The sequence below is a fragment of the Mustela nivalis genome (assembly GCF_964662115.1).
Source record: "Mustela nivalis genome assembly, chromosome: X".
Taxonomy (NCBI): domain Eukaryota; kingdom Metazoa; phylum Chordata; class Mammalia; order Carnivora; family Mustelidae; genus Mustela; species Mustela nivalis.
Genome location: NC_139040.1, coordinates 12,081,312 through 12,106,577, shown reverse-complemented (window position 1 = coordinate 12,106,577; position 25,266 = coordinate 12,081,312). Strand labels below are relative to the sequence as shown.

Sequence of the window (25,266 nt, the reverse complement as noted above, 5' to 3'; positions counted from 1 at the left end):
GATCTCGGGGTTGTGAGTTTGAGCGTGCCCACCATGGGTGTAGAGAGGACTTAAAATCTTTTTTAAGGGGCGCCTGGGTGGCTCAGTGGGTTAAGCCGCTGCCTTCGGCTCAGGTCATGATCTCAGGGTCCTGGGATCGAGTCCCGCATCGGGCTCTCTGCTCAGCAGGGAGCCTGCTTCCTCCTCTCTCTCTCTGCCTGCCTCTCTGCCTACTTGTAATCTCTCCGTGTCAAATAAATAAATAAATCTTTAAAAAAAAAATCTTTTTTAAGTTTATGTTTGGGGCGCCTGGGTGGCTCAGTGGGTTAAAGCCTCTGACTTCGGTTCAGGTCATGATCTCAGGGTCCTAGAATCGAGCCCTGCATCGGGCTCTCTGCTCAGCAGGGAGCCTGCTTACCCCCCTCTCTCTCTGCCTGCCTGTCTGCCTACTTGTGATCTTTGTCTGTCGAGTAAATAAATAAAATCTTTTTTAAAATTACGTTTACAGTATGCTGGGGTCTTTTAAGTGTACAATAACATTAACAATGTACATACCTTAATTTTCGAATTTTATTGCTAAAAACTTCATTGCTAAACACATATTCTAACCATCACCTGAGCTTTCAGTCAGTCACAATCACTTCACAGACCACCACAACAAATAATATTGATGAAAATGTTTGAAATACTGTGAGAATTACCAAAATGTGACAAGAGACACAAAATGAACAAGTGCCGTTAGAAAAGTGGTGCTATCAGACATGCTCAACACAGGGTTGCCATAAACCTTTGATTTGTATCTACAAAGCACAGTAAAACGAAGCACAATAAAGAGAGGTATGCCTATAAATGACCATCACTACTCGAGATAATAACCTCTACCACAATGTCCCCACGTAGTAAAAGTTTAAAGTATGCACTCATTAGATAAGCAGGACAAATAACCATGTATTACATGAAGCAGTGTCTTGAAATATTACCCCAGCTGCTTCCATCTTGGCTCCTACCTGACTGCTCCTGCCCCAAATCAGAAGACTGATAACCACCATCACTGGAGTCATGCATTTCGGAAGAGTCACAGGGAAATTCCTGTCGCTATTGTTTTGAAGACTGAATGCTGCCTGAAATCCATTTTTTAGTTTTCCCTCTTTTCAAGTTTAAATTTCACCACAGCAAACATAAGGCATTGAAGACCAAGGTTGTGGTCTTTCTCCAGCAGCTGGAGGTGGAACCCGTGCTCTCTAAGTTGACAGGTTCTGCTGCTCTAAGTCCCATAAGCAATAACTTGGTCCAAATTCTCCAGTAATTGCTTCTTTCTGTAATGAGGCTGCCTGGCCCTAAAATTCCATGAACTTCAATACTTTGGGTCCCTTACCACCCAGTTCATAGGCTACCTCCTCTACAAATGCCCCTGCTCCACCCCGGCAGAGTGAGATTCAGTGCCCCCTTCTGAAAGTGGGCTGCACTTACCGTGTGTGCCTCTATAAAAGGATAGCAGGGGCACCCGGGGGGATCAGTGGGTTAAGCCTCTGCCTTCGGCTCAGGTCATAATCTCAAAGGTCCTGGGATTGGGCCCCCGCATCGGGCTCTCTGCTCAGCGGGGAGCCTGCTTCCCTTCCTCTCTCTCTGCCTGCCTCTCTGCCTACTTGTGATCTCTCTGTGTCAAATAAATAAGTTAAATCTTTTAAAATAATAAAATAAAAGGATAGCAGCGAGGACTGATGACCAAATGCCTCATAAGGAGGCTGGTCTTGTATATGATCTTCCATCTCTAACAGACTCCAAGTTCTGCAGACCAGGTCTGTGTCTTACGTACTTCTACAGCACAAGGAAGGCAAGAGTGTACCAAGGAAGCTTGTGATTCACGCAAATGTTTTCAGAAAAGAAGCCAAAGTTAATTGTGCACTATACTATAGAGCCCTTAATCCATATTATTGCAAACTACATTAACTGTGAAGCTTAAAGAACATCCCCACTGCTTACACAACAGGTGTAGCTTACATAATCTGCTCTACCCAGCTGTTCCTTATTTGTGACAGTTCGCTCCTGGCTTCTGCTCCCTGTTGATCTAGAGGATTACTACATCCTTCAGTACGAGTTCCTGATTCATTCCTTGCCTAAATCATAAACAATTATTAATTTTCCTTTTTGATAACAGCAAAAAAAAAAAAAGGCTGAAACTTAATAATAAGCAGAGATATCCCTGGGGTTTTTCATGACTGTAAAAACTCTCCTGGATGCAAACAGTATTTATAAATATTGCCATAAAATTCATTTATTAATCCAAGAATTTTGTTCTTTGTTTTTTTTTTTTTCTTTTGGCAGGTTTTCCCTATATAGTCATCCTACACTAAATACTCTTCAGTAATGTCTGCACTTTGGAACTGGGTGACCTCCCACCCCCAAATTTTTGAACCCACTGCCTATGAGCTAACAGCCAGCCATGCATAGAATGCAATGAAGTAATGATGCAAATGAGTGTTGGGACTATGGGTAAATGAATGGAACAAGGAGGAAGGGGTTGTAACAAAAATCCGAAAGTCAGGAAAAAATGAAAATCCACGAACTTGGTGATGCTCCAGAGAGGAAACCAGCAAGTGTTGACGCTAAACTGGCAGAAACATCAATACTTCCTGGCTCCCCCACTGGGGGCATCAAGTTCCCAGCGGCAGGCTGTTCTTCTGCTGCAAGTGACAGAGAGTGAATGCACTGGACAATGTGAAACAGGATGACCCATAATCCGGAAGCATGGCTGCGTGCAGCAAACAAAAGGCGGTGGTGGTTGCTGGGCGTCTCAGCCTCAGCTCTGCTGCGGCTGAGCTGGACGACCGTGGTGGGCAAGTCATTTCCCTTCATTGACAAATACCAGTATCTCCCAACAGTACCGTGTAGGAGAGGGTTAACAGAGCAGGCCTGAGACTGCTATTCTTTAAAAAAAAAAAAAAAAAAAAAAAAAAAAAAGGCCTGCTTAAAAAGCTGGTATCCAGCTGAGGATTTGGATTTGGATCTTGGGAAGGTTCCCACCACCGAAGGTTCCCATCACCCGAAATGGTTAAGAGTAGCCAGCTGTGCCTAAATTCTTGGTTTATGCTAAATCCTGTCTTCCTTCTGGGAGTCTGGAATTTTGGCAGATACCGGGCAAGGGGCGTGTACATGACCAGGTCCCAGTAAAAACTCTGGGCACAGAGTCTCTAATGAGCTTCCTTGGTAGACAACACATTATACAAGTTATCACAACTCGTTGCTGGAGGAATTAAGCACAACCTGTGTGACGCCGGTGGGAGAGGACCATGGAAGCTGCACCTGGTTTTCTCCAGACTTGGCCCCATGCGCCCTTTCCCCCTGCTGACTTTGCTTTGTATCCTCTTGCTCTAATAAATCATAGCTGGGAGCAGAACTATATGCTAAGTCCTATGAGTTCTGCCAAGAAGCCACGAAACCTGAGAGTGGCTGGGGAACGTCTGACACAACTGGAATAGTGGGGAGGACTCTACCAAACATTGTCCCAACAGCCTCATGAAGTATTACTACATTCATTCTGTAGATGAGGAAAAGTGAAGTTGAGACAGGTGAACAGAGTGTACACAGAAAATAAATATTTCAATGTTTATGTCATGGGTGTTCTGAAATCTTAGTGAATTCCAGAACCATCTGGAATGCTTGCTAAAAAGGCAGTTATCAGAGACCTATCACCTGAGACTCGGATTCATGAGGCTTGAGTCCTAGGACTCTGTTGACAAAAGCAGCCCAGATGGTTCCTGTGCAAGGAGTCCAAAGATGACATTTTGATCATCGCACTGATGTGCCCAATTTCCCAAGCTGGGCAGTAAATGGCAGAACTAGAACTTGCACCAACCCTTTAACAAGGCTGGGTCTCTTTTCACAACAAAACTGCTTCCAGGGGCACCTGGGTGGCTCAGTGGTTTGGGCTGCTGCCTTCGGCTCGGGTCATGATCTCAGGGTCCTGGGATCGAGCCCCGCATCGGGCTCTCTGCTCCGCAGGAAGCCTGCTTCTCTCTCTCTCTCTGCCTGCCTCTCTGCCTATTGTGATCTCTGTCTGTCAAATAAATAAATAAAATCTTAAAAAAAAAAAAAAACTGCTTCCAAATCCCTTAAACTCCACAGTTCCTTTGGTCTGCTGTCTTCTCGCTACAGATACCCAACCAACCAATGGCAATGAGGTGCAAACAGGAAAAGTATTTTACATTCCCAGCACCAAGTACTAAGTGATATCCTGAATTAAAATAATGCACACTTACCAAGGAAAGTCAAAAGATATACAGCTCTTGAAGAGTTAACACTGCAGCTTTGTTTTTTCAGAAAAGACTTGATGTGCTGGTGGCGACATAAAATATAAGCTTATGAAGGGCATTTAACAAAAAGAATATAAATTTGCTTATAATTTTAGAAGTTGAGGGCAGTACATTAATTACAGCTTTTTATGTATGGCCAAGGAAGGGGGAAGTGGTAAAGATAATCTTTGGAATTAAGAAAACAGCCTCGGGGCGCCTGGGTGGCTCAGTGGGTTAAGCCGCTGCCTTTGGCTCAGGTCATGATCTCAGGGTCCTGGGATCGAGCCCCACATCGGGCTCTCTGCTCAGCAGGGAGCCTGCTTCCTCCTCTCTCTCTCTGCCTGCCTCTCTGCCTACTTGTGATCTCTCTCTGTCAAATAAATAAATAAAATCTTAAAAAAAAAACAGCCTCATAGAAATGCTAAAGTTTTTCTGATTACTTTTTAAGCAGGCATGAAAAAAATATTAGTTTTTTCTGATCATTTTCACCTGAGACTAGAGATTCTGTAGTTCTGTAGATCTGTAGTTCTACAGATCTGTTAACTGGGTTAACAATTCAGTTCAAAACAATACCAGAAGTATTTATTGAGCATCTACTGTTTACTTGAAGCTACACTAGCTGCAAGATCATTATCAAGAAGACTCTGATTTTTCCAGTAATACCTAGGCAAAGAAGAGACTCGAAAAATACAGCCAACATAATACTTTAATATATAATGGAGGTTAAAAAAACAAATATGCTTGAACAGGATAGGCCTCACTAATCCTCCTATATTCTATTAAATATATATGGGGCAAAAAAGAAATTGATGGCGATCTGTACTTCACAAATACAGATTAACCTCCCAAAGATCTGGATATCCACAGTCCAACATTATCTATAAGCCAGATAATCAAGAAGTCAGCCAAACCAGCAATCCATCTATACACTGCAGAACCGAGGGGGCTGTCTGCCAGTGTGCTGGCATAGGGCAAACCACACCATATCTGCAGTGCTGAGTGCTCATTCATCATTAAACTGCAGTAGTGTTAACATACGCTGCAGTCATGCTAATGTTTGTTTTACAATCACCACTGATCCACCCTTGAACCAAGCCAAGAAGGTTAAGTGTGAAGTGAACAGAAACAAACTTGAAAAAGGCACCTAACTCACCTACGGAAGCCCAGAGACTCCCTCCACCCAATCAGAAAAGTCTCAATCTCAGAGTCCAGATGCAAAAGATTAATCTGTATAAAACACTACAGATGTACAAGAAACTCCACCTCCTTGGTGGGGAAAAAAACCCCACAAAAAACAGTATTTTTATTTTGTGTCCCATGCTTTCACCCTCTTTGGAGAGAACTGATCAACCGTGTTAGACAAGTAATCAGCCTTAATGATGTGTCCCATCAACCAGTATATGAATTCACTCATGGGCTAGTTCTTTGCGTATCATCCAGACTTAGGGAAGCTGAACCCATCGCCCAGCTGGTGGTTAACCGGTAGAAGAAGACAACAAGCTCATTCCAAGCGCTGCATCAGTATGAAAATGGCTGCTTCACCTGCCCAAATCTCACCTTTGCTACAAGTTCATTAAGAGCACTGGAAACTACCTGATTTGTGGGCACTCAATACTGCCCACTAATAGAGGTTTGAATTATAAACCGTTAGTCATAAACAGGAGCAAATGGTAAACCTTTACAGAAGGTATTTAGAAGACTTCCAGAATTTTATGTTGCTTAATCACTAAAAAAAAAATTTTAAAAAAAGGGACAGAATTTGTTTTCAGGCTTTTAAATATATAATTTAATAGTAAGTGAATAAATAGTATTTATTTCGAGTAATAGTGACTTTTCCCAAAAATAGGTTTCCTACCTTACACAGAATCAGACTAGCATCTATTTGCAAGGAGCAGTATGCCATGCATCGGTCATATTGAAGGGTCAAGCGCAACAAATTCCTTTTTAATCTGCAATCCAAACAACCCGGATATAACTGAGATTGTACACTATTTTCGGTAGAGGGAAAAAAAAGGCAAGTAAGCATACAACAGTAACTTCTTCATGAAAATCAAGCTTCATGGTACATTATAAATGTGTTAGACATAGGGTAGTCACCATGTCCTCTGTACCTATAGCCATGCATGTAATGATGATCAAAGATTCTGAAGACAGGGACTTTGACTCGCTCACCCATGTGTCCACAGGGCCTACCATAGTGCCCTATACACAGTAGGTGCGCCGTGAATATTTGCTGAAAGAAATAATGCTCTGCAAGATCATAAAATAACATAAATCATCTAATAAAGATTATACTACGGTCAGTAGAGTTTAAGCATCAGATGTATTTATTCTAGTTATTTAGAAAACTGATAATCAGTATATGGTATACCCCAATGTTTAGGTCTGATCACTCAATTCCAATATGTGTGTGGGCCCCGGGGGGGGGGGTCCCCTCCACTCCAAAAAGCAATTCTCAGACCAGACACCAGCTATGGTGTCTTACAATGTAACTCAATTCTGAAAAGTACCCAGACAGCATCAGATCGCTCCAGTTAAGGGCTCAGTCCTACAAGACTACCCACACTTCCCTATACTTCAGACGCCAGTCCCAAGTGCTCATGACCATCTGTACTTCGGACCACACGACTGCCAACTGGAGGATGCAGAGTTTCAGCCACCTTGAGTTTCAGCCTCCAGACACAAGTCCACAGCTTCCTCCTCAGCTTCTACTAATTTGCTAGAGCCACTCACAGGACTCAGAGAAACATTTTCCCAGCTTATTGGTGCACCATAAAAGGATTTAACACAGAAACAGCGGGATGGAAGAGCAGCACAGGGCATGGTCTGGGGTAAGGGCCCGGAGCTTCCATGTCCTCTCCAGGTGGACCACTCTCCCCAAATTTCCACATGTTCACCAACCTGGAAGGTCTACCAAACCCTGTCCTTTTGGGTTTTTATGGAAGCTTCGTTAGAGGTACGACTGATTAATTCACTGGCCAATGGCGATAGAACTCAATCTTCAGGCCCTCTACCCTCCCCTGGAGGGTGGGCCTCAAAGTTCCAACCCTCTGATCACAAGGTTGGATCCCCAGGCAACCAGTCCCCCCAACCAGAGGGGCTTTCCAAAAGTCACTTCATTAACATAACAAAAGACACTTTTATTGCTTTTATCACAGGAAATTCCTAGGATTTTAGGAGCTCTGTGCCAGAAACAGGGACAGAGACCAAATGTGTGTATACTTGTAAGGTTTGTGTGCATGAAAAAAATACTGCAATATACACACCTGAATAAATGTCTAAACATAATAAAACGAACTCATCAATATTTTCCAGGATCAAAAAAAAATTTTTTTTTCCAGGCTCAGCAATGTCAGGCCAAGGGTTTAGTAAAATAAAAGGGGGGGGCGGGGACTGATGACGACAAAAGCTTAATTACCTTGATAACTGAAGGAGGAAACCGGGAACCTTCTTGCTCCAAAAAGAAGAAAAAAAAAAAAAAAGAAAGGAAGGAAGGAAGGAAAGAAACAGAACACCAACTCCAGAATTATTTTATTTACTGCCTCCAATGTTGCTTCACTGGACTGGCCTTGCCTTGGACTCAAAGTAATAAATTAGCTACTGATATCATTATTTTTAATATTTTTGGTCTGATTCTGAATTTTCATTCCACCTTACGCACTCTAATTGCTTTCCAGTCCTGCGCTTCTTTGATCCGACGACATTTTCTGTGATATTACTATATGCTGTATGTTTCATGGAACCAAAGCAGTTTGAGAGCTTCTACAATCAAGAGACAAATGTTTTCCAGTATTTCACACTCAGAATTTAAGCTTTCATTTATCAATGACCTAGAAATCCATGACTGTTTAATCACTCTGATAAGCTAAATTGACAGTATCTACTGGCCAACTCCCCTGAATCTACTTATCAAGGAATGTATTATTTTGAATCTTTAGCATGAAATATAATGTCAAAAAGGTCTGAGGTTGGGCGCCTGGCTGGCTCAGTTGGTGGTGCATGCGACAGTTGATCTTGGGAGTTGTGAGTTGGAGCCCCACGTTGGGTGTGAAAACTCTGTAAAAGTAACATCTTTTAAAAATGGGGGTGGTTAACTCTTGTTATTTCAACTCTCATTAAGCCTTTAAACCCATGTGAAAATGCTACTGTAATCGTAGGAATTTTATGAAAAGCAAAAGGATAACATCAAAGTCCCTGACCCCCTAAGTCTCAACTAGTCCAGACTTCCAATTAGAAATGTCTTTAAAGGAAATAAGTTGTAGAGACAAAGCTACTATTTTTTATTTATTATATTTATGGAAAATGGAGATCCGACTGGGAACAGATGGCACTCTTATAATACTCAGATACCCAACTCTTAAATCTTTTAAGACACCCCCTCCAAGCCTAAACCCTAAGATCCCACACCAAATCCACCAAATTTCTACCTTGAAACTGTCAAAAGGAAAGTCATAATTCATCAGGGAAAAAAAGAAGTCAATTATGAATGGCAATATAGTCAAGGCCATATCTTTAAGAAATACAATGAAGTGCTATTTCTTTTAGCTTGAAATTGGAGAACCTGAGGAAATAAATGGTATTTTTAAGACGATTCAGCAAACACTACTGAGCCACAGAAGATGACGCTAACTCCCAAGAGGTATTTACTTCCCACCTCAGGTTTAAAATGTAAAGCCCTATGGCAACATGTATCTAGTTTTCAGTGACCAACAACTATAATCAACACAACTGTAATTTGTCATGTTCAAAGTCAATTTTAGACACGGACAGGTAACACACAGAAAACCGCTTAATTCTGAAACAAATTCACAGCCCCACTTCTGAAATATGAAAGCCATCATAAGACAGCACACAACCTGGACCACATCCACATTGCTGTGAAAGTCTCAAAGTCCAACCTGAATCTTGAATTGTAGCCTTCTGGTGGTTTAAATGGGAGTGCTCGTCAAATAATCTCTACCAGGCAAAAGCAGAGGCCAGTGCAGACTTAGTGATCTAGGGGAGATAAAATTTGCCCCCTTCCCCAATTCTGAAGTCATTCTTTAGGGGAGTATTCAATAGCATATTTCAAATCCAATCCAATGGTTTGCAGATTAATTCCTTGCCCTAGGCCTACAGCTCAGATACAACTCCTGAGAAGCTTCCAGCTTCCCAAGACTTACCATAGTCATGGTTGCGCAGGAAAATGTGAGCAGTCGGGTATTTCAGGCGAACAACGAGGTCAAAGCTCATTTCAGTGTGAGCGTTAAGTGATTCTCTGCAGAGATCTTGGTCGGGGATGCAAAGTACTGGCCTCAAACCTGCAGGCCGGCTCCTCGCAACTGCTGCAAATTCTACTGCATGCCCTGGCCTCCTGGGCCAGCCCTGCTTAAAGACCAGACTCCCAACGATGCAGATCACTCTCAGCGAAAGAAAAGCCAAGGGGGCTTTGAGACCAATACGGGGGTAGTATGCTCTCAAATGCTCAAATCCTTAAAAAAAGAACTGGGGATGTCAGCATCTCAATATTAAGATAATTCATCATGAACCAGAGTCCAGTTGCTTTCGACTATTCGGGTGCCCTGGGAAAAGATTATCCTTCTCCAATTATTACAATTAGCTCTATTTGTCACCTTTCCCTTTTCGTCAGCCCCAAACAACACTCCGGGATCACAAGAATCTATGTAAAATAGAACTATGAAGTACAATGCTTTTTTACCTTCTCAGGCTAAATGTGAGAAACCAATTTTAGTTACTTGCTTTGGCAAAGCATCCAGTACAAGTCAATTCTTACAGATTTCAAGATTCTTGATATGTACAACCTCTTTTGCTCTGTGCCACATGTAATCTCCAATTTCATAAGACAGGTTTCTGGGTGAGGTAAACATTTAGAAAAACATTAACATAGCGCTACTGTGATAATACCCTCGAAAAGGGATGTGCAATGATTTCTTTTAGCCAGGGTTCATTTGAGAAAGTTTCAAATGCAGAAAAAATTGAGAGCAAATTCATCCGACGCCTGAAAAATGTCAGCAATGCTTTGATAAGGAATAATCACACGAAAAGGGCGAAATCGACTAGTTCTCAAACATATATTTTAATGGGGATGGGTGAGAGCGCACAGCACTGAACCATTTTTCTGAAGGACTGAAAAATCAAAATTTACAGATGAGCCCTTTCCCTCACATCACTGGCAGAAATAAAATCCTATTCCCGCCACCTCATCTTGCAATTAAGGAAGTTACTACAAATAGCAGCACAGAAGTAAATGGTCCCGGCTTTGCTCCATTCTTAATGTACTCTCTAGGAGTAAACAGGTTACTCAAAAAAGTCAGTAGCTAGAAATCGCTTTTCCCTAATGCCAAACTCCCACGGAAATGCAGTTCCCCTTTTCTGGGGATCTGCAAGCGGGTAAACGTGGACGGAGAAATCCAGTCGGAGCCTGCCTTTTCTCAACGGGCTCGGTGCACCGGGCGTTCCGTGCTCGGTGAGGTTTCAAACGCCGCGGTGCAGCCTCCTCGCGGTCTCCACATTCACCCAGCCCACCCTGACAACTGTCTTCGCTTTTATTATACCCTAAAGGTGAGCTTCTTAGGCGGGGTCTCCAAAGTTTGCTTGGCCTCGGGTCAGCAGACCCCCGGCCGGCCGATCCCCGGGCAACGCCGGGTCCTGCCCTCGCCTCCAGCTCTCTCACTCCCCAGGTCTTTTTTTGGGACACAGTGACAGGTCTAGGTTTACCTCCATGTGCTCGTGGCAGAGGAAACAAAAGAAAGCAACCTCCCTGGTAATAAAACGCCATCTTCGGCTAATTGGCAAACCGAGGGGCCCCTGGACCGGTCCCCCCACGAATCCCACCACCATCCGGGTGGAGGGCGGCCCCCCGTCGGAGACAGTTTGCTACACCCCGGGAAGCTCTGGTTACATTGTCCGGGGGGAGGGGGGAGACTCCGGGAGCCCTACCTGCCTCCCCACCCCGGCCGCCCGGGCAACGTGGTTCAGTGAAAAATCTAAAAGAGGGCGGTGGTGGTGGCTCCCAGGGATGCAACGATCCCTTCAGAAGACTGCTCCGGGGGACCCAGCGAAGGGCTGGCGAGCAAGCAAACCGCACGCGTGGAGCCGCAGCGAGTGTACTTACAAAACGATTAAAGCTCCGGCGGAACATCGCGACGAAGGCTGCCGGGCGCCGAGCTGGGCTCTACTGGGCGGTCTGGGAAGGTGCCGTCCACAAAACACACTGCGGCGTGGGCCGGCGGCGTGAAGCTGTCGGCGAGGCGGGCGGCCCCGCCACCGCCTGCCCTCCTAGGCTCTCCGCGCTTCCCCCGCCCCCCAGCCGCCCGCGCCCTCTCGCCCTGGCGCCCGCGGCCCCCCCCCCCCCGCCCCGCTCCCGCCCCGCCTCACTCACAGCCCGCCCCCGGCCCGCCCGTCCCGGGGGCGGCGGCCCCGCCGCTCCCCCTGGTCTGGCCCCAGCACCGCCGCCCCGCCGCTCCCGCCGCAGCCCGCCGAGAAGGCGAGCCTGGCGCGCGGGGGAGGGAAGGCGGAGGAGCACTAGGCTCCACCCGCGGGGAGGGGGGCGCCCCAATCTCTCCGCCTGCGCCGGGCTCGGCACCCCGCTGTCTGCACTCTTCCCCGGCGCAGCGCCACCGCCCGCCCTCCCTCCCCGCCGGCCTCGGCAGCTAGCCCGCGTGCTTCCGCCCCACTTGGGGCACGGGGGACCCTCCCGGGGCACCCCGCGCCTCACCGCTCCTCAGCCCCACACTACTCCCTTGCCCCGGCCCTAACTCGCCCGCGGCACCGCTTCGCTCGCAGCCCTTTCTGGGTCCGCGGCGGCCGCTCCGCCCCGCGCTTTCGTCCCGCACCGGGGCTGGGGAGCCACGGTGCAGTCCGCCGGCCCGCTCCGAGCACGCGAGGCAGCCCGGCTCCCCGCTCCGTGGCGGGGAGGAGTGGGGACAGGCAGGGCACTGTGGAGACCCCAGCGCGGGGGGGGGGCGGAGCGGGGGGATTAGTTATGAAAGCCGCCCCCTCCTCATCTGCAAAGGCGCGGGTCTCCCACTACCCTTGCTTCGCTCCGCGCCCACCTACGCGGCTTTCCCTCCTCCAGTTCCTCCTCTCGTCCTGCCTCCCCACCTAAGCCGTCTTACTTCCACTTTCTCTATGAGGTTGTAAAGTCAGGCTTTGTGTCGCTGCTGCTGCGCAGCGGGGCGGGATTTCCCTGCCGCCCCCCCCAACCCCAAACCCCTCCCCCTTGGCCCCCTCCCCCGCGCACCTCCCAGAGCATCCTGGGAGTTGTAGTCCAACCGTGCCCCCGTTCTGCCTCGTACTGCGGGCTGGGAGCTCCCCCACTCGCCCGGACGGGGTTTGCCCGGAGGAAGCGGCTGAGACCGCTGGGCCAAACGGCGATTCTCGGCACCGGCTGGATGAGGTGGCCCGGAGTGTTCGGTAAAGTCCCGCGGTGAGAACTGTGAGGAGAATAAATGAGGCAAAGCCCTGAATGCCGGGAGCCTTCCCTGGGTCTCGCCATGAATGCCCCAGGAAACCCTCTCCACGCTCAGCTCCTAGTTTAGAGCTGGAATTTGTGAAACTTCAAAAAATTAAATATAAAACCCGAATCTAGAATGTGCCAGGAGACCGGACATCCCAACCCCCACCTCAGCCGGTTTGCGCCGCCCCGCCGGCTTGCCCCGAGGCTGCCTGAGAAGAACTTTCCGATTCCTCTGTGGGAGTGAAGAGGAAACGAGTAGAGAGGGGACGTGCACACGAGCCTCCGGCCGCGCCACATTCTCCTGCCACTTTCGAGCTGGGGACAGGGTCCAGCTACACCACAGGCCTCCCCTCGGGTCGTGAAGGGCCTTTGCTGCTGGGCACGGGCGCTTCTTTTCCTCGCTGGAGCTTACATTCATTGCAACAAAGCTTTACTGGGCATTTCCTTTGCACCAGGCACTGGGCGAGGGGCTGGACACGGCGACTTCTTCAAAGACCTCCCCGACAAGGTGGCTGCAGTCCGGTGGGGGACGGGAGAGGTAGCGACAGGCAAAAACTCGACCTTGCGACGTGGGAAGGTTGTAGAGGGTGTGGGACGGAAGGAGCCCAGGGGGCAAAGTCCAGGCCGAGGGCGCAGTAAGCGGTAAGAAGGCGCAGTGCAAGTTAAGAAAAAGAACACACGGTCCTGGCGGACGCCCGGGGTGTGTGGGTGGAGCGGCCCAAAAGAATATTAAGATCTTCTGAAACACCCTATGAAGTTCGAACTTGATTCTGTGAGCAATGAGTAGCCCATCCCCAACCAAGTGCCAAGGCAGGAGTCTTAAGGTATGTTACCAAATAGTCTTAATTGCCAAGGAGCAGTACGATTGGAAACATTTCCCAATTCTTTCCCGATTATGGTTCCTTCTGTGTGTTCACATTGAGGCTATATCTAATGATTGTTAAGATTTTAGGTTAGATATATAATAACCAGATAGTAGGATATTTTATTTTATTGGCAAAATGGATCTAAGGTTTTGTTCTCTGCTATTTCAAAGATTTCTTTTCTTTTTTTTTTTTTTAACATTTTTTTTTCTTAAGATTTTATTTATTTACTTGAGAGAGAGACAGTGAGAGAGAGCACATGAGCGAGGAGAAGGACAGAGAGAGAAGCAGACTCCCCATGGAGCTGGGAGCCTGATGTGGGACTCGATCCCGGGACTCCAGGATCATGACCTGAGCTGAAGGCAGTCGTCCAACCAACTGAGCCACCCAGGCGCCCCAAAGATTTATTTTCGAAGAGTTTATTTTCTGGCTTTACTTTATTGAACACAACAAATAATATTTAATTCACTAATTATTTGTTGAACACCTACTATGTGGCAGGCACTGTTCTAGACACTGGAATTTGGAGGTGGAAGCAGTGATTATCATTTGTTCTAGGAATAAGTCTAGAATTCTTATCAATAAAATACACACTTATCAATAAAATAGGTGATAGAAAATGAATTTAGACGTTGGAGATGCAAGTACTTACTAGTAAGTAATAAGTAATATCTTTCCATTTTAAAAAAGGAAAAAATGTACTTGCAGATTCAAACAGATCAACTTTAATTTTTTTTCCTTTTTTTTAAAGGTTTTATTTATTTATTTGACAGAGAGAGAGAGACAGAGACAGAGATCACAAGCAGGCAGAGAGGCAGGCAGAGGCAGAGAGAGAAGCAGGCTCCCCGCTGAGCAAGGAGCCGGATGTAGGGCTCCATCCCAGGATCCTAATCATGACCTGAGCTGAAGGCAGCAGCTTAACCCACTGAGCCACCCAGGCGCCCCTTTTTTTCCCTTTTTTTAAGAAATCTCTCTACCCAGTGTTGTGGCGGGAGGGTTCAGATTCACGCCCCAGAGATCAAGAGTCCCATGCTCTGCTTGCTGAGCCAGCCAAGTGTTGTCCAGCTTAAAAGCAAGGTATTTAGGATCCCCCAAGATATAGCAATATAACAGATTTTCATTTGTTATTATAATTCTGATATAATTCTGATAATGTCCTAATTATTTCCTCACAACACCTATACTCATGGGTCCAGACTGATTTGCTTGACTATAAAAATGCAATACACAAATCAAAATGTACTCAGCAAAACACGAAATTGATGCAAGGTAACTTTTTCCCAATATCCAAACCCAACGTGCAATTAAAGTTACTACTCCATAAGCACCCTTTAGAATTACTTTCCTTTCCTTTGTGAGCTTCTTTAAGACAAGAAGAAATTATTTTTCTTCTTTTCAGTACCTCTTCACAGTTTCCAAAGAAAACCTAGGTGTTGTAGAAAGCTGTTGTCAATGACTATGAAAAGCAAACCCATCAGCCAGCATTTTTCATTTGGCCAACTGCATAAACAGAACTGCAAAAACTAACTTCCTCTTGCCTAAACTGTCAGAAGCCGTGGTATATAACACCAACTCTTGTGGTGTATCAGCTGACTGCAGCAGAAGCCCCAGTCTCCTGCAGGCAGGAATCCTGAGGAAGCAGTCTTGCGTCCTTATTACCGTCTTGACTACATATACTGCTTACTGTCAGAAAAAGGGAAAGTGTTCTTCCTCCACCATTTCAATTCTGCTGGCCCATTTCCGTGCAAGCCCCGCAGAAGCCCTTCTCTATTGCTTCCCTTACTCTTTCCAACCTTCTACCTCAACCCCTCAGAAATCTCACCATGGCAAATGGACAGCATGCAGTCCGCACTTGGGAAGGAGGGGAGCAAACAGCTTCTGGGATCAGTCAGTTGATCAGCAATTCAAAGACCCATCAGGAAGGGGAATTAACAAAAAGCAGAACACTTTTGACATCTAATACTAAAAAATGAAAAAAAAAAAAGAAAAAAAAAGTGAAGCTGTTATATCAGCATCTAAATCACTGCCATCAGCAAGTTGAAGAAATTAACTATCTGCTGAGCTTTCAAACTTACTTCATAAGACTACCTTTTGCCCATTTGAAATTTCTTTCTGTCCTCCAAGTCTGGCTCTAACACTTACTTAAAACTGATTTTATCCATATCTTCCTAATTATTGGCTCTCTCCAATCCATTCTGCACACTGCAACCCCAGAGATCTTTGGAAGACAGATCAAATCACTCCCCCGCTAATGACATCTCAGTAGCTTCTCATCGCTCTTAGGATAAGTCCCAGATCTTGTCTTAGCATCACCTACAAGGCCCTGAGTACCCTGACCCCTGCCTTGTCTCTAGCATAAAGGTGGGCCTACTCTCCCTCTCAGTCACCAAGCTCCACCCCACCGGCCCCCTTTCCTCCCTTGAGTTTCCAAAGCTTCTTTCCCCTGACAGCTTCTGCACACGCAGCCTTCTCCACTGGAATGCTTTCATGGACTTTGCTATTCATCCTTCAGATCTCAGCTTAAATGTCACTTTGTCAGATAAGATCAGGGCTCCCTGTTGTCGTGCTCCAAATAGCCCATATTAATTACATTGAGGCCACTGACGAATGATGTTAGTAATCACGGAGAACAGCAGAAGTCCAAAGGGACTGTAGATGATCTAATGTTGTTTTGCTTTTCAAAATGGGGAAGTAGGTGTATTCTAATAATCATAATACCAAAAGCATGCAAGTCAGAACTCTATTAAAAAGATACCAAAGGGGGTGCCTGGGTGGCTCAGTAGGTTAAAGCCTCTGCCTTCGGCTCAGGTCATGATCTCAGGGTCCTGGGATTGAGCCCCATACGGACTCTCTGCTCGGCAGGGAACCTGCTTCTCCCGACCCCACCGCCTGTCTCTCTGCCTACTTGTGATCTCTGCCTGTCAAATAAATAAATAAAATCTTTAAAAAAAAAAAAAGATACCAAAGGCTGGCAATTCACAGACCTGTACCCCTGGGGCTAATAATACATTATATATTTATAAAAAAAGTATTAAAAAAAAGATACCAAAGGCATGCAAGCTAGAACTCTATTAAAAGGATGGGGTATTTTAGTACAATGGAAGAGAAGAGGCAATCTCTAGGAATCACAATGAATTCACTGAGATACAGTTTGGCCTTTAAAATTCTGAGAAAATGATTTCTAATTCAGAATTCTACATCCTCCCAAACTATATTGGGAAGATAGAGACTAGAGACAGAAGATAATATGGTATAAGAAGAGTAAATCTGAGTGCTATGAAATGTGTAAGCCTGATGATTCACAGACTTGTACCCCTGGGGCAAATAATACATTATATGTTAATTTTAAAAAGATGTTCAAAATAGAAAAAGAAAAAAAAGGAAGAGTAAATCCATCTTCCATAATAAGTTACTAAGTCCAAATATATCAGTATAGGGGTGCCTGGGTGGCCCAGTGGGTTAAAGCCTTTGACTTCCGCTTAGGTCATGATCCCAGAGTCATGGGAGGCTCTCTGCTCAGCAGGGAGCCCACTTCCCCCTCTCTCTCTCTGCCTGCCTCTCAGCCTACTTGTGACCTCTATCTGTCAAATAAATAAATAAAATCTTTAAAAAAATATATCAGTATCATTAAATTATTTAGAAATAAGGAGGTAAACACCAGAAGAAACAGTTAAAATAAAGTACTTGCCTCTAGATGCATAGATTGAGAATGAAAAAGACTTCCGTGTTTTCTCTTTGTAGGTTCTATAACTAACTTTTAAACTATGAGCATACATTATTTTCATAAAAATAAAAAGTTTGAAAATGCAAATAACATTTGGACGTGCAGACAGGAAGTAGAAGACTATTCTAAGATAAATGGCAGAAATGTGGAGGTGAAAATCTTCCAGTAAATGGTAAGTAGACCTGACTAGAATGTACTTTCCATCCTCTGAGAGAGTAGACCAAGAAAGAGGAATTCATGAGATCCAGAAAATGGGATAAACATAACAGGTGAAGGGAATTCCCAATATGATAATGAAAGGAAGTTTGAGGGGCCCCTGGGTGACTCAGGCGGTTAGGTGGCTGCTTTCTGCTCAGGTCAAAATCCCAGGATTCTGGGATCTAGCCCCACATCAGGCTCCCTGCTGAGCGGAGAGCCTGTTTCTCCCTGCCTGCTGCTCTGCCTACTTGTGCTCTCTGTCAAATAAATAAATAAAATCTTAAAAAAGAAAAAGGAAGAAAGTTTGGGGTAGACAGCTTTGTGGCGTACCCAGGGAGCAGCCAGGCTAGTGGAGAGTGGGAAGATAGAGGGATACAGGAGGGTTGTCTATAGAGAAAAAATTTTTGAAAATTAACTGATAGATTACTTGATGTGTTTGACCATGTGCAGAGTAGTATTCAGAAAGGTTTTACAGTTGTATGGGAAATTAGTGAAGAATTGTGATTGATACCTAGAAAATAAAGCCAACTAGGAAAAACCAAGGCAGTTTATAACTCCAGAGAAAGCTGAAAGTTGCACAAAAAAGTAAATGAGTCATGATAAAATGCTACTTGGCCTCAAAGTGAAAGACATTCACATAGCCATAACAATGAAAACGTCTTACTGATTTACCAAATCTTTTGTAGGATGAAGGGAACACAAGTTAGAAAAGGTGATGTTGTAAGAGGTCTAAATCTGCATCTTCCATAATAAGACGAAAATAAGCACTATCTAAAAATTGAAAGATCAAGAAACAGCGTAAATACATTATATAGAAATACGGAAGTAAATGCTAGAAAAAATAGCTAAAATTATTCAGAGTAGCTGCTTTAGTAGTATAGATCAGAAGTGAGGAGAGAAGGAATAGGGGTTTGCTTTTTACTTTATAAGTCTAATTAGTCTAACTTTATGAATGTGCATCACTTTCAAAAAAATAAAAATTAATAAAAAGAATAAATAGAATTTTGAATGGGTAGAAAGGAAAGAGAGCATTCTAGCTAAGAGAAATAGCAAAGATAGGAAGTAGTAAGTAGACATCCCTAGCATAGTGTGGGTTCACAATGGGGAGTAGTGAAAGATAATTTTAATAGCTATCATTTATTGAGTACTTGCTATGTGTCAGGTACTGTGCTCAGCACTTTATTCACATTATCTCATTTATTCTCACTAGCCCCATATAGTTCCACTATTTTATTTATTTATTTATTTATTTATTTTATTTGACAGGCAGAGATCACAAGTAGGCAGAGAGGCAGGCAAAGAGAGAGGTAGGGAAGCAGGCTCCCTGCTGAGCAGAGAGCCAGATGCGATGCAGGGCTCGATCCCAGGACCCTGGGATCATGACCTGAGATGAAGGCAGAGGCTTTAACCCACTGAGCCACCCAGGTGCCTCAACAAATCTGTACTCTTAAGCACCATAGTTTGAAGGTATAATTGACGACATTTGATCACTGATTTAATTTATGTGACAAAAAAAATAATTTATGGGACAAAGGAAAGAGGTGAATTCAAAATGACTCTGAGGAATTAAGGCTCTGTGAGTGGGAGAATGATGTTTACTCATTTTAACAACTGACTACATCAAGCAGCGGGAGGAAACCATAGCAGTAAATTCGAGCGATATGATCCCTGTGTTATAGAACTTGCCATCAGTCATACATAGGAGAATCATTTGTGGGAATATCAGTGGAGAAAATTTTTAGTTCCATTTTAACTACATTGAAGTAACAATGGAATGCTCAAAAATGTCCAGCATGCATGGAAAATGTGGTATTAGAGCTTGGTATAAGATGCTCTACACCTCGGAAATCTAACCGTGGTCAAGGGAAATCAGGACTAAGACAAGCTATTTCATTTAATGCTTCAGAAACCATGCATGAGCTTTAGGAGTGCACTTTCTATAGTAATTGGGCCAGAAGCCAGATTGTAGCTTATAGGTGTAAACCATTCCTTCTCAAAGCTTGATGGTTTAAGAAGGAAAGACGATTGTACAATAAGTAGGAGGGCCATGAGGATAAGCAACTTTTTTTTTTCCAAATGAAAGGAGACCTATATATGTGTAAAAGCAGAGAAGAGAGCATTCTGTAGGAAGAAGCCAAAGATTTCAGAAAGAGAAGATAATTGAGGAAGCAGGGTGTGAAATGAGGCAAGGGCATGAGGCTCAGGTCTGAGGGGTGTGGAGGGACCCTTTTTCATCCAAAACAGTAAAGAAGCCTGAGAGGAGACCTCTTCTGGAGGAAATTAACAAGTCTTTTGGGTACTCAACAGGTCTATTTCCCCACTTTCTACTGTTTGAAATAATTGCAGATTGTACCATCCATCAGTCTTCCTGATCACTTAATTCAAATTTTATCTCACCCAGGCTAACATTTAGGTACTAAGACTCAGGCAGGATGCCATCAAAATCCATTAAAAATGGCTCTCTTCCCAGCAGGGATAGTGAGGCAAACTCCCCTTAACAATCAAATCCAACCTTGGATTAATTAATATCTCTGTTGGTGTCTGTTTTAAGTCATATAGTTCTTGCTGGCTCACTTTCTAGCATTTTTAATTTCATGTGGCACTCTTCAGCCAGTATTTAGCCTGTCCTACTTGAAAAAGGATTTGCCATTTTGGTTTCACTTATTTCTTGCCACAGGATATGACTATCATACACCAACATACACAAAACACATAACAAGCACAAGAGGACAGGGCCATGCCTTATTTATCTGTATCCCTATTTCCAGAGAAGAGCATGACATGTTGTTGAAGCTCAAGAAATGCTGGCCAAGGAGTGAATGATAATCTGTGTGCTGTTCCGGGGAGAGCCCTGAGCTGAGATCCAGAAGATGTCAATTCTGGTTGTTATCTAGAGCTTCCCTTGGACCAATCACATACGTTCTCTGGACCTTATTTTCTCCGTGGGAAGATGAGGGGATTGGGTGATTTATTAAATTACTTCTGACTTACGAATTTTACTTACCATTTTCAAGCTGATAAAATGTCAGGTTTCTAAGGGACACTGGATTGTTATTTGAAACTTCTTCTAAGTCTGTGGCTAACCCATTGGTCACTGCCTGTGAGTCAAAGCAGATCTGCACCTCAGGTCATCTCTCTCAGACATAATAGACAGCCAGATGTGCTACTCAAAGCTCTGTCCACTGGAAAGATTTCCCTACCCTGGTATCCTTTTGGGGGTACTCCAAGGTGGGGTTGTAGCACTGCAGTCATCTACTTTTACTTTCAGATGGTGCCAGGCTAACTATGCAAAATTATGTGTAAACCAGGCTGATGTATTTCTTTTTGATCTTAAGTCATTTGGTCATAGATCACTTACCAGGAAGCCACAGGTATGGACTGAGGAAGGGGCAGCCGTGTGGCAGGAGGAGGTTCCATGGGAGTCTGGGCCACTGTGCGTGAAACTAACATGCCTTCGGGGCTGCTCAGGCTCTGTCACTGGCTGACCCCTAGACCTGATCTCTACTGCTCACCTGTGTCAAAACCCACAAAACTTTGTCCCATATTTTTCCTTAGGCTCTTCTTTCCAGCTTATCTTTTAACAAGAGACCCAAAGGGCATATCATCCTGTGGTGGAAACCAAAAATATCCCTCAAGCAAAAGCAACTGCCGGGACAAAAGGTTACCCGGACAGCCCAGACCACCCAGACCAGCTTGAACTCAACCCCCAACTCGTGCCTGCACAGATGGACCATGGAGTGACCACAGTTACCTTCAACTCATTATAATACTAAGATCTCAGCCCAGGGACGATCACAGCTTCATTTACATAACATACAATATATGTCTAGGCACATTTCCTTAAGGTTCCTGTGCCACCTTATGCCCACCTCTGCATACGGTGACAAGGCTCCCCTATCTCAGTATTCATCCTAAGCCTAAATCAAAGGAACCCATCCACCCTTGTTCAGGGAGTCATGGCTATGGAAATTACCCCCTGTGATCTCTTTATTTGCTGCAAATCAAGTTTCCCTTGTGCTACCACTCTACACTCTACCCCATGTAGTTTCTGACTCACCAAGGAGCAAACTCATATTAGTTCATTACTGCTCTATCCCACATATACACCTTCCACAGGATGATGGAATAGTTCTCAGCACACCTGCCTTTATGGGCAGACAGATTAGATGACACTGTTTGTTTGTGATGGGCAGCCTGTGCCTTTATCCTCACCTAACCAGGCATTCAGTCTCCCCCAGAAAACCATCAGTAAGCCAGGAGATTCTTCTCCAAAGGAGAGGTCTCAGCAAAAGAGGAAATCAGTTGAGGTGAGCAGGACAGACATCCCAACAGGTGTCTGCTAGGCTTTCTCAAACTCCCAAGCCCTTCATTTTCAAACTGCCTTTTCCTAGCCCCTACCTAAAGAACCCAGGGCTCTTCTGCAATCCTCCCTTTTGAATAGAAGAATGAGATCTGATAAACCTCTCCGGTCTCAGAATTTGGAGTCTTTGAATTGTGTTTAGATGTTTATAAAGAACCACAGGGAATGAGCAATGCTGAACCAAAGTAATGAGTCTATGGTGATTGGGATTCAAGTATCGATAGGTAAACTATTTGGGTGTGTAGCGAGGTTTCACTCACTCCCTGCTTTTGAGGTCATACCTTGTGACTGCCAGCTGCTCTGCCCAATACCTTCTTTTTTTTAAAGATTTTATTTATTTATTTGACAGGCAGAGATCACAAGTAGGCAGAGAGAGAAAGAAAGGTAAGCAGGCTCCCCACTGAGCAGAGAACCCGATGCAGGGCTCGATCCTAAGACCCTGGGATCATGACCTGAGATGAAGGCAGAGGCTTTAACCCACTGAGCCACCCAGGTGCCCCTGGCCAATACCTTCTTTTTTTTTTTTTTTAAAGATTTTATTTATTTATTTGACAGAGAGAGATCACAGTAGACAGAGAGGCAGGCAGAGAGAGAGAGAGGGAAGCAGGCTCCCTGCTGAGCAGAGAGCCCGATGCGGGACTCGATCCCAGGACCCTGAGATCATGACCTGAGCCGAAGGCAGCGGCTTAACCACTGAGCCACCCAGGCACCCTGCCCAATACCTTCTTTATAGCTGTGGGCCACGTGTCCTTTCTGCCCCACTCAGCCTCCTTTTTGATATTCAGTACCTCCCTCTTACGCTACCCTCCTCATGCCACACTACCATGTCTGTGGTTTCTGAGAATCTTCCTAGCCAATTCTGAGTAGAAGAGAGAACACCCACCAGTTTCCAAAAAAAGACTAAATCCACCAAATAAATTAAGTACTTACACTGTACATTTCATTAATATTCAAAGTCAAACTGCTTCTTTTTCTATGTGTGTACATACATATAGATTGGACAGAATCACCCAGGCAACCAGATAGAATATGGACTTCAAAGGAACAATGGTCTTGTCATTCTTCACAAGAAGTTAATTAGCTCCTCTCCTACAGATCACTTCTAAGACTGTGATTGGTAATGTCTCAACTCCTGCTCAGCTATAAAGTCACAATAATTAGCTCCTTTCTTTGGTAACTGTCATTTCGTGACTACTGGGCAATCTCCCATCATTAATGACTGTTTCACATTACCATGGGGTAGGCATACTTTTACTGACCCTCAGGCTTCCCTAGCACGTTTTAGCCAGGTCCAATCACTGTGAGGTGCCATCACACATCTTCCCCTCCCCAAACCCAACATGGTTATCCAAATGAAATACAGTGAAAGGAATAGAGAAATTGCAAAAGGGTTGATTGACCAACAAACCAAATATGTGTATATTTGTCAGGCAATAGTTTTCTTTTTCTTTTTAAGTGTTCACTAGATCATTATCTCCTTTGGGCTGCCTCCATTAATTATTTCTCAGTCTACCACAAGTTTGATATTGCCTAAAGTGCAGGACTCTTGATAATTGCCCTGATTCACTCCAATTTAGGGATAGTGCTTCCTGGATGGTGTATTTGTAATAGGTACACCGTCCCTGACATCAGCAATTTTGTATTTAATAGAGAGACATGAGACCATTTCACTTTTTGGCAGTCTATGAAGTGCTGTATTTGTCAGCAGTGAGTCCCATTTCTGCCTCCACGCTGACCTTGGTTCTCGAGTTCAGCCAAGAGAGAATTCAGAGCCAAACTCTCAAGTAAACAAGAGTTTAATAGTAGTTAACAAGAAAGTACACTCTCAAGATGGGAGAGTGGGCAGGCGTAGGGGCTGTAATTGCACGGGGGCGGGGGGTAGTCAGTGATGTCTTTTCTTTTTATATTTGCATAGGCTATGGGTCATAAGTTGGGTGGTCTCTGACTGAGGTTGCTTCCGGTCATCTAAGGGACTCCTCCTGCTGGTCTGGAGGGGGAGTTTTTCGCCCTATAAGGTCCCTGTGGTGACGTCATGGCAGGCATCCCCCTTGAGGTTGGGGGGCTGAGAAGGTCAAAACTGTAATGTATTTTAATGAAGCTATAGGTTGCTGTAGGACAGTAGTGATGGAGAACAATGCATGCATATTCCCCATCCCCTGGTCTTTCCCTGTGGTTTGGAACTTGGTTTCTTCCCTTTTAATCAGTTGGAATGTATTTGTTCCCTGCTCATATCTAACTAACTGCCCACTCTATCATGTTAATATTAGTTGTTGTCATTAATTATTATTATTTAGTGGGAAAAGTCAATATCTTCTTTGGTTTAAACCAAAGTTGTCTCAGGAATATATGGTAATTTCCCTAATCAGCTTTTGTTCCTGGCCCAGATCATAAACAATATTCATGATCTCGAATGTACAGAGAATTTATTTATAGCCTTGACATACTTTTCCATGAACTGTTTAAATATCAACATAGTCCAAATGAAGCCTGCCAGGAAAATAAATGATTTATATTCATTTCTGTGGGTGACCTTCCATAGAAAGAAATTAAGGATTGCATCTATCTATAAAGAATAGATAGAAACAGACAAAAGTTCAATAAACTACTGTGATTATAGGTGATAAAATTACATATATTTGGGGTTTTCCTGTGTACCTTATATTTTCCTCATGTAGTCACACAATGACCTTTGGCATATTTTAGAGGAAGATACATGCTTATTTCAATTTCTTCCTCAATTGCAGGGATGGCAAATATGTGGCACATATATTGTCACTCCCCATTCCCAAATTCAGAGCAGACAATGCTAGTCAATCTTGGTACTCCTTGTCACTGAACTTGGAAGTAATCCCACGATCTTTTGCAATCCAGCCCTCTACACAGCTATGAGATCACCTGAGATGGAAGCCTTTTGTCATTCTAGTTCTAACCTTAAGAGTTCACACCGAGTCTTGGTTGAGGATCAGTGGTGACAAGGAGTACAAACTCATTCAAACCAGTTTAAGAAAGGGACATTTATTGTACAAATACAACAGATAATATTACAAATGTCTGGACTGTGAAGAATAGCCAGGCTGTAGAGTGATGGAAACTAGAACTGGCGAGCAGAAACAGCTTGCTTGCTCTTTCTCTCAGTGACCACATGTCTCTCTTCTATGCTTCTCTGTCTCCTCTTTCTTTTGACTATCATCTTCATTTTTTAAAAAGATTTTATTTATTTATTTGACAGAGAGAGATCACAAGTAGGCAGAGAGGCAGGCAGAGAGAGAGGAGGAAGCAGGCTCCTTGCTGAGCAGAGAGCCCGATGTGGGACTCGATCCTAGGACCTGAGATCATGACCTGAACCGAAGGCAGTGGCTTAACCCATGAGCCACCCAGGCGCCCTGACTATC

At 44.4% G+C, this 25,266-nt stretch overlaps 1 protein-coding gene and 1 long non-coding RNA gene across 5 annotated transcripts in view; one reads left to right on the top strand and one right to left on the bottom strand.

Moving 5' to 3' along the window:
- ATP11C (ATPase phospholipid transporting 11C (ATP11C blood group)) overlaps positions 1-12,414 on the bottom strand; it is a 186,738-nt gene extending 174,324 nt beyond the window's left edge. For all 4 annotated transcript variants that reach the window (XR_014307190.1, XM_082717560.1, XM_082717561.1 and 1 more), the window contains exon 1: positions 11,386-12,414. Coding sequence is in view for 3 of the 4 variants with exons in the window: in XM_082717560.1 (XP_082573686.1) it covers positions 11,386-11,412 (27 nt within the window). In the remaining variant the exon portion in view is untranslated. The remainder of the gene's footprint in view (positions 1-11,385) is intronic.
- A 734-nt stretch (positions 12,415-13,148) lies between these two features.
- On the top strand, positions 13,149-20,426 carry LOC309856414. Its single transcript, XR_014307194.1, has 3 exons — positions 13,149-13,237; positions 17,334-17,488; positions 20,283-20,426. It is a non-coding gene; the product is annotated as an uncharacterized lncRNA (long non-coding RNA).
- Positions 20,427-25,266: the final 4,840 nt, after the last annotated feature.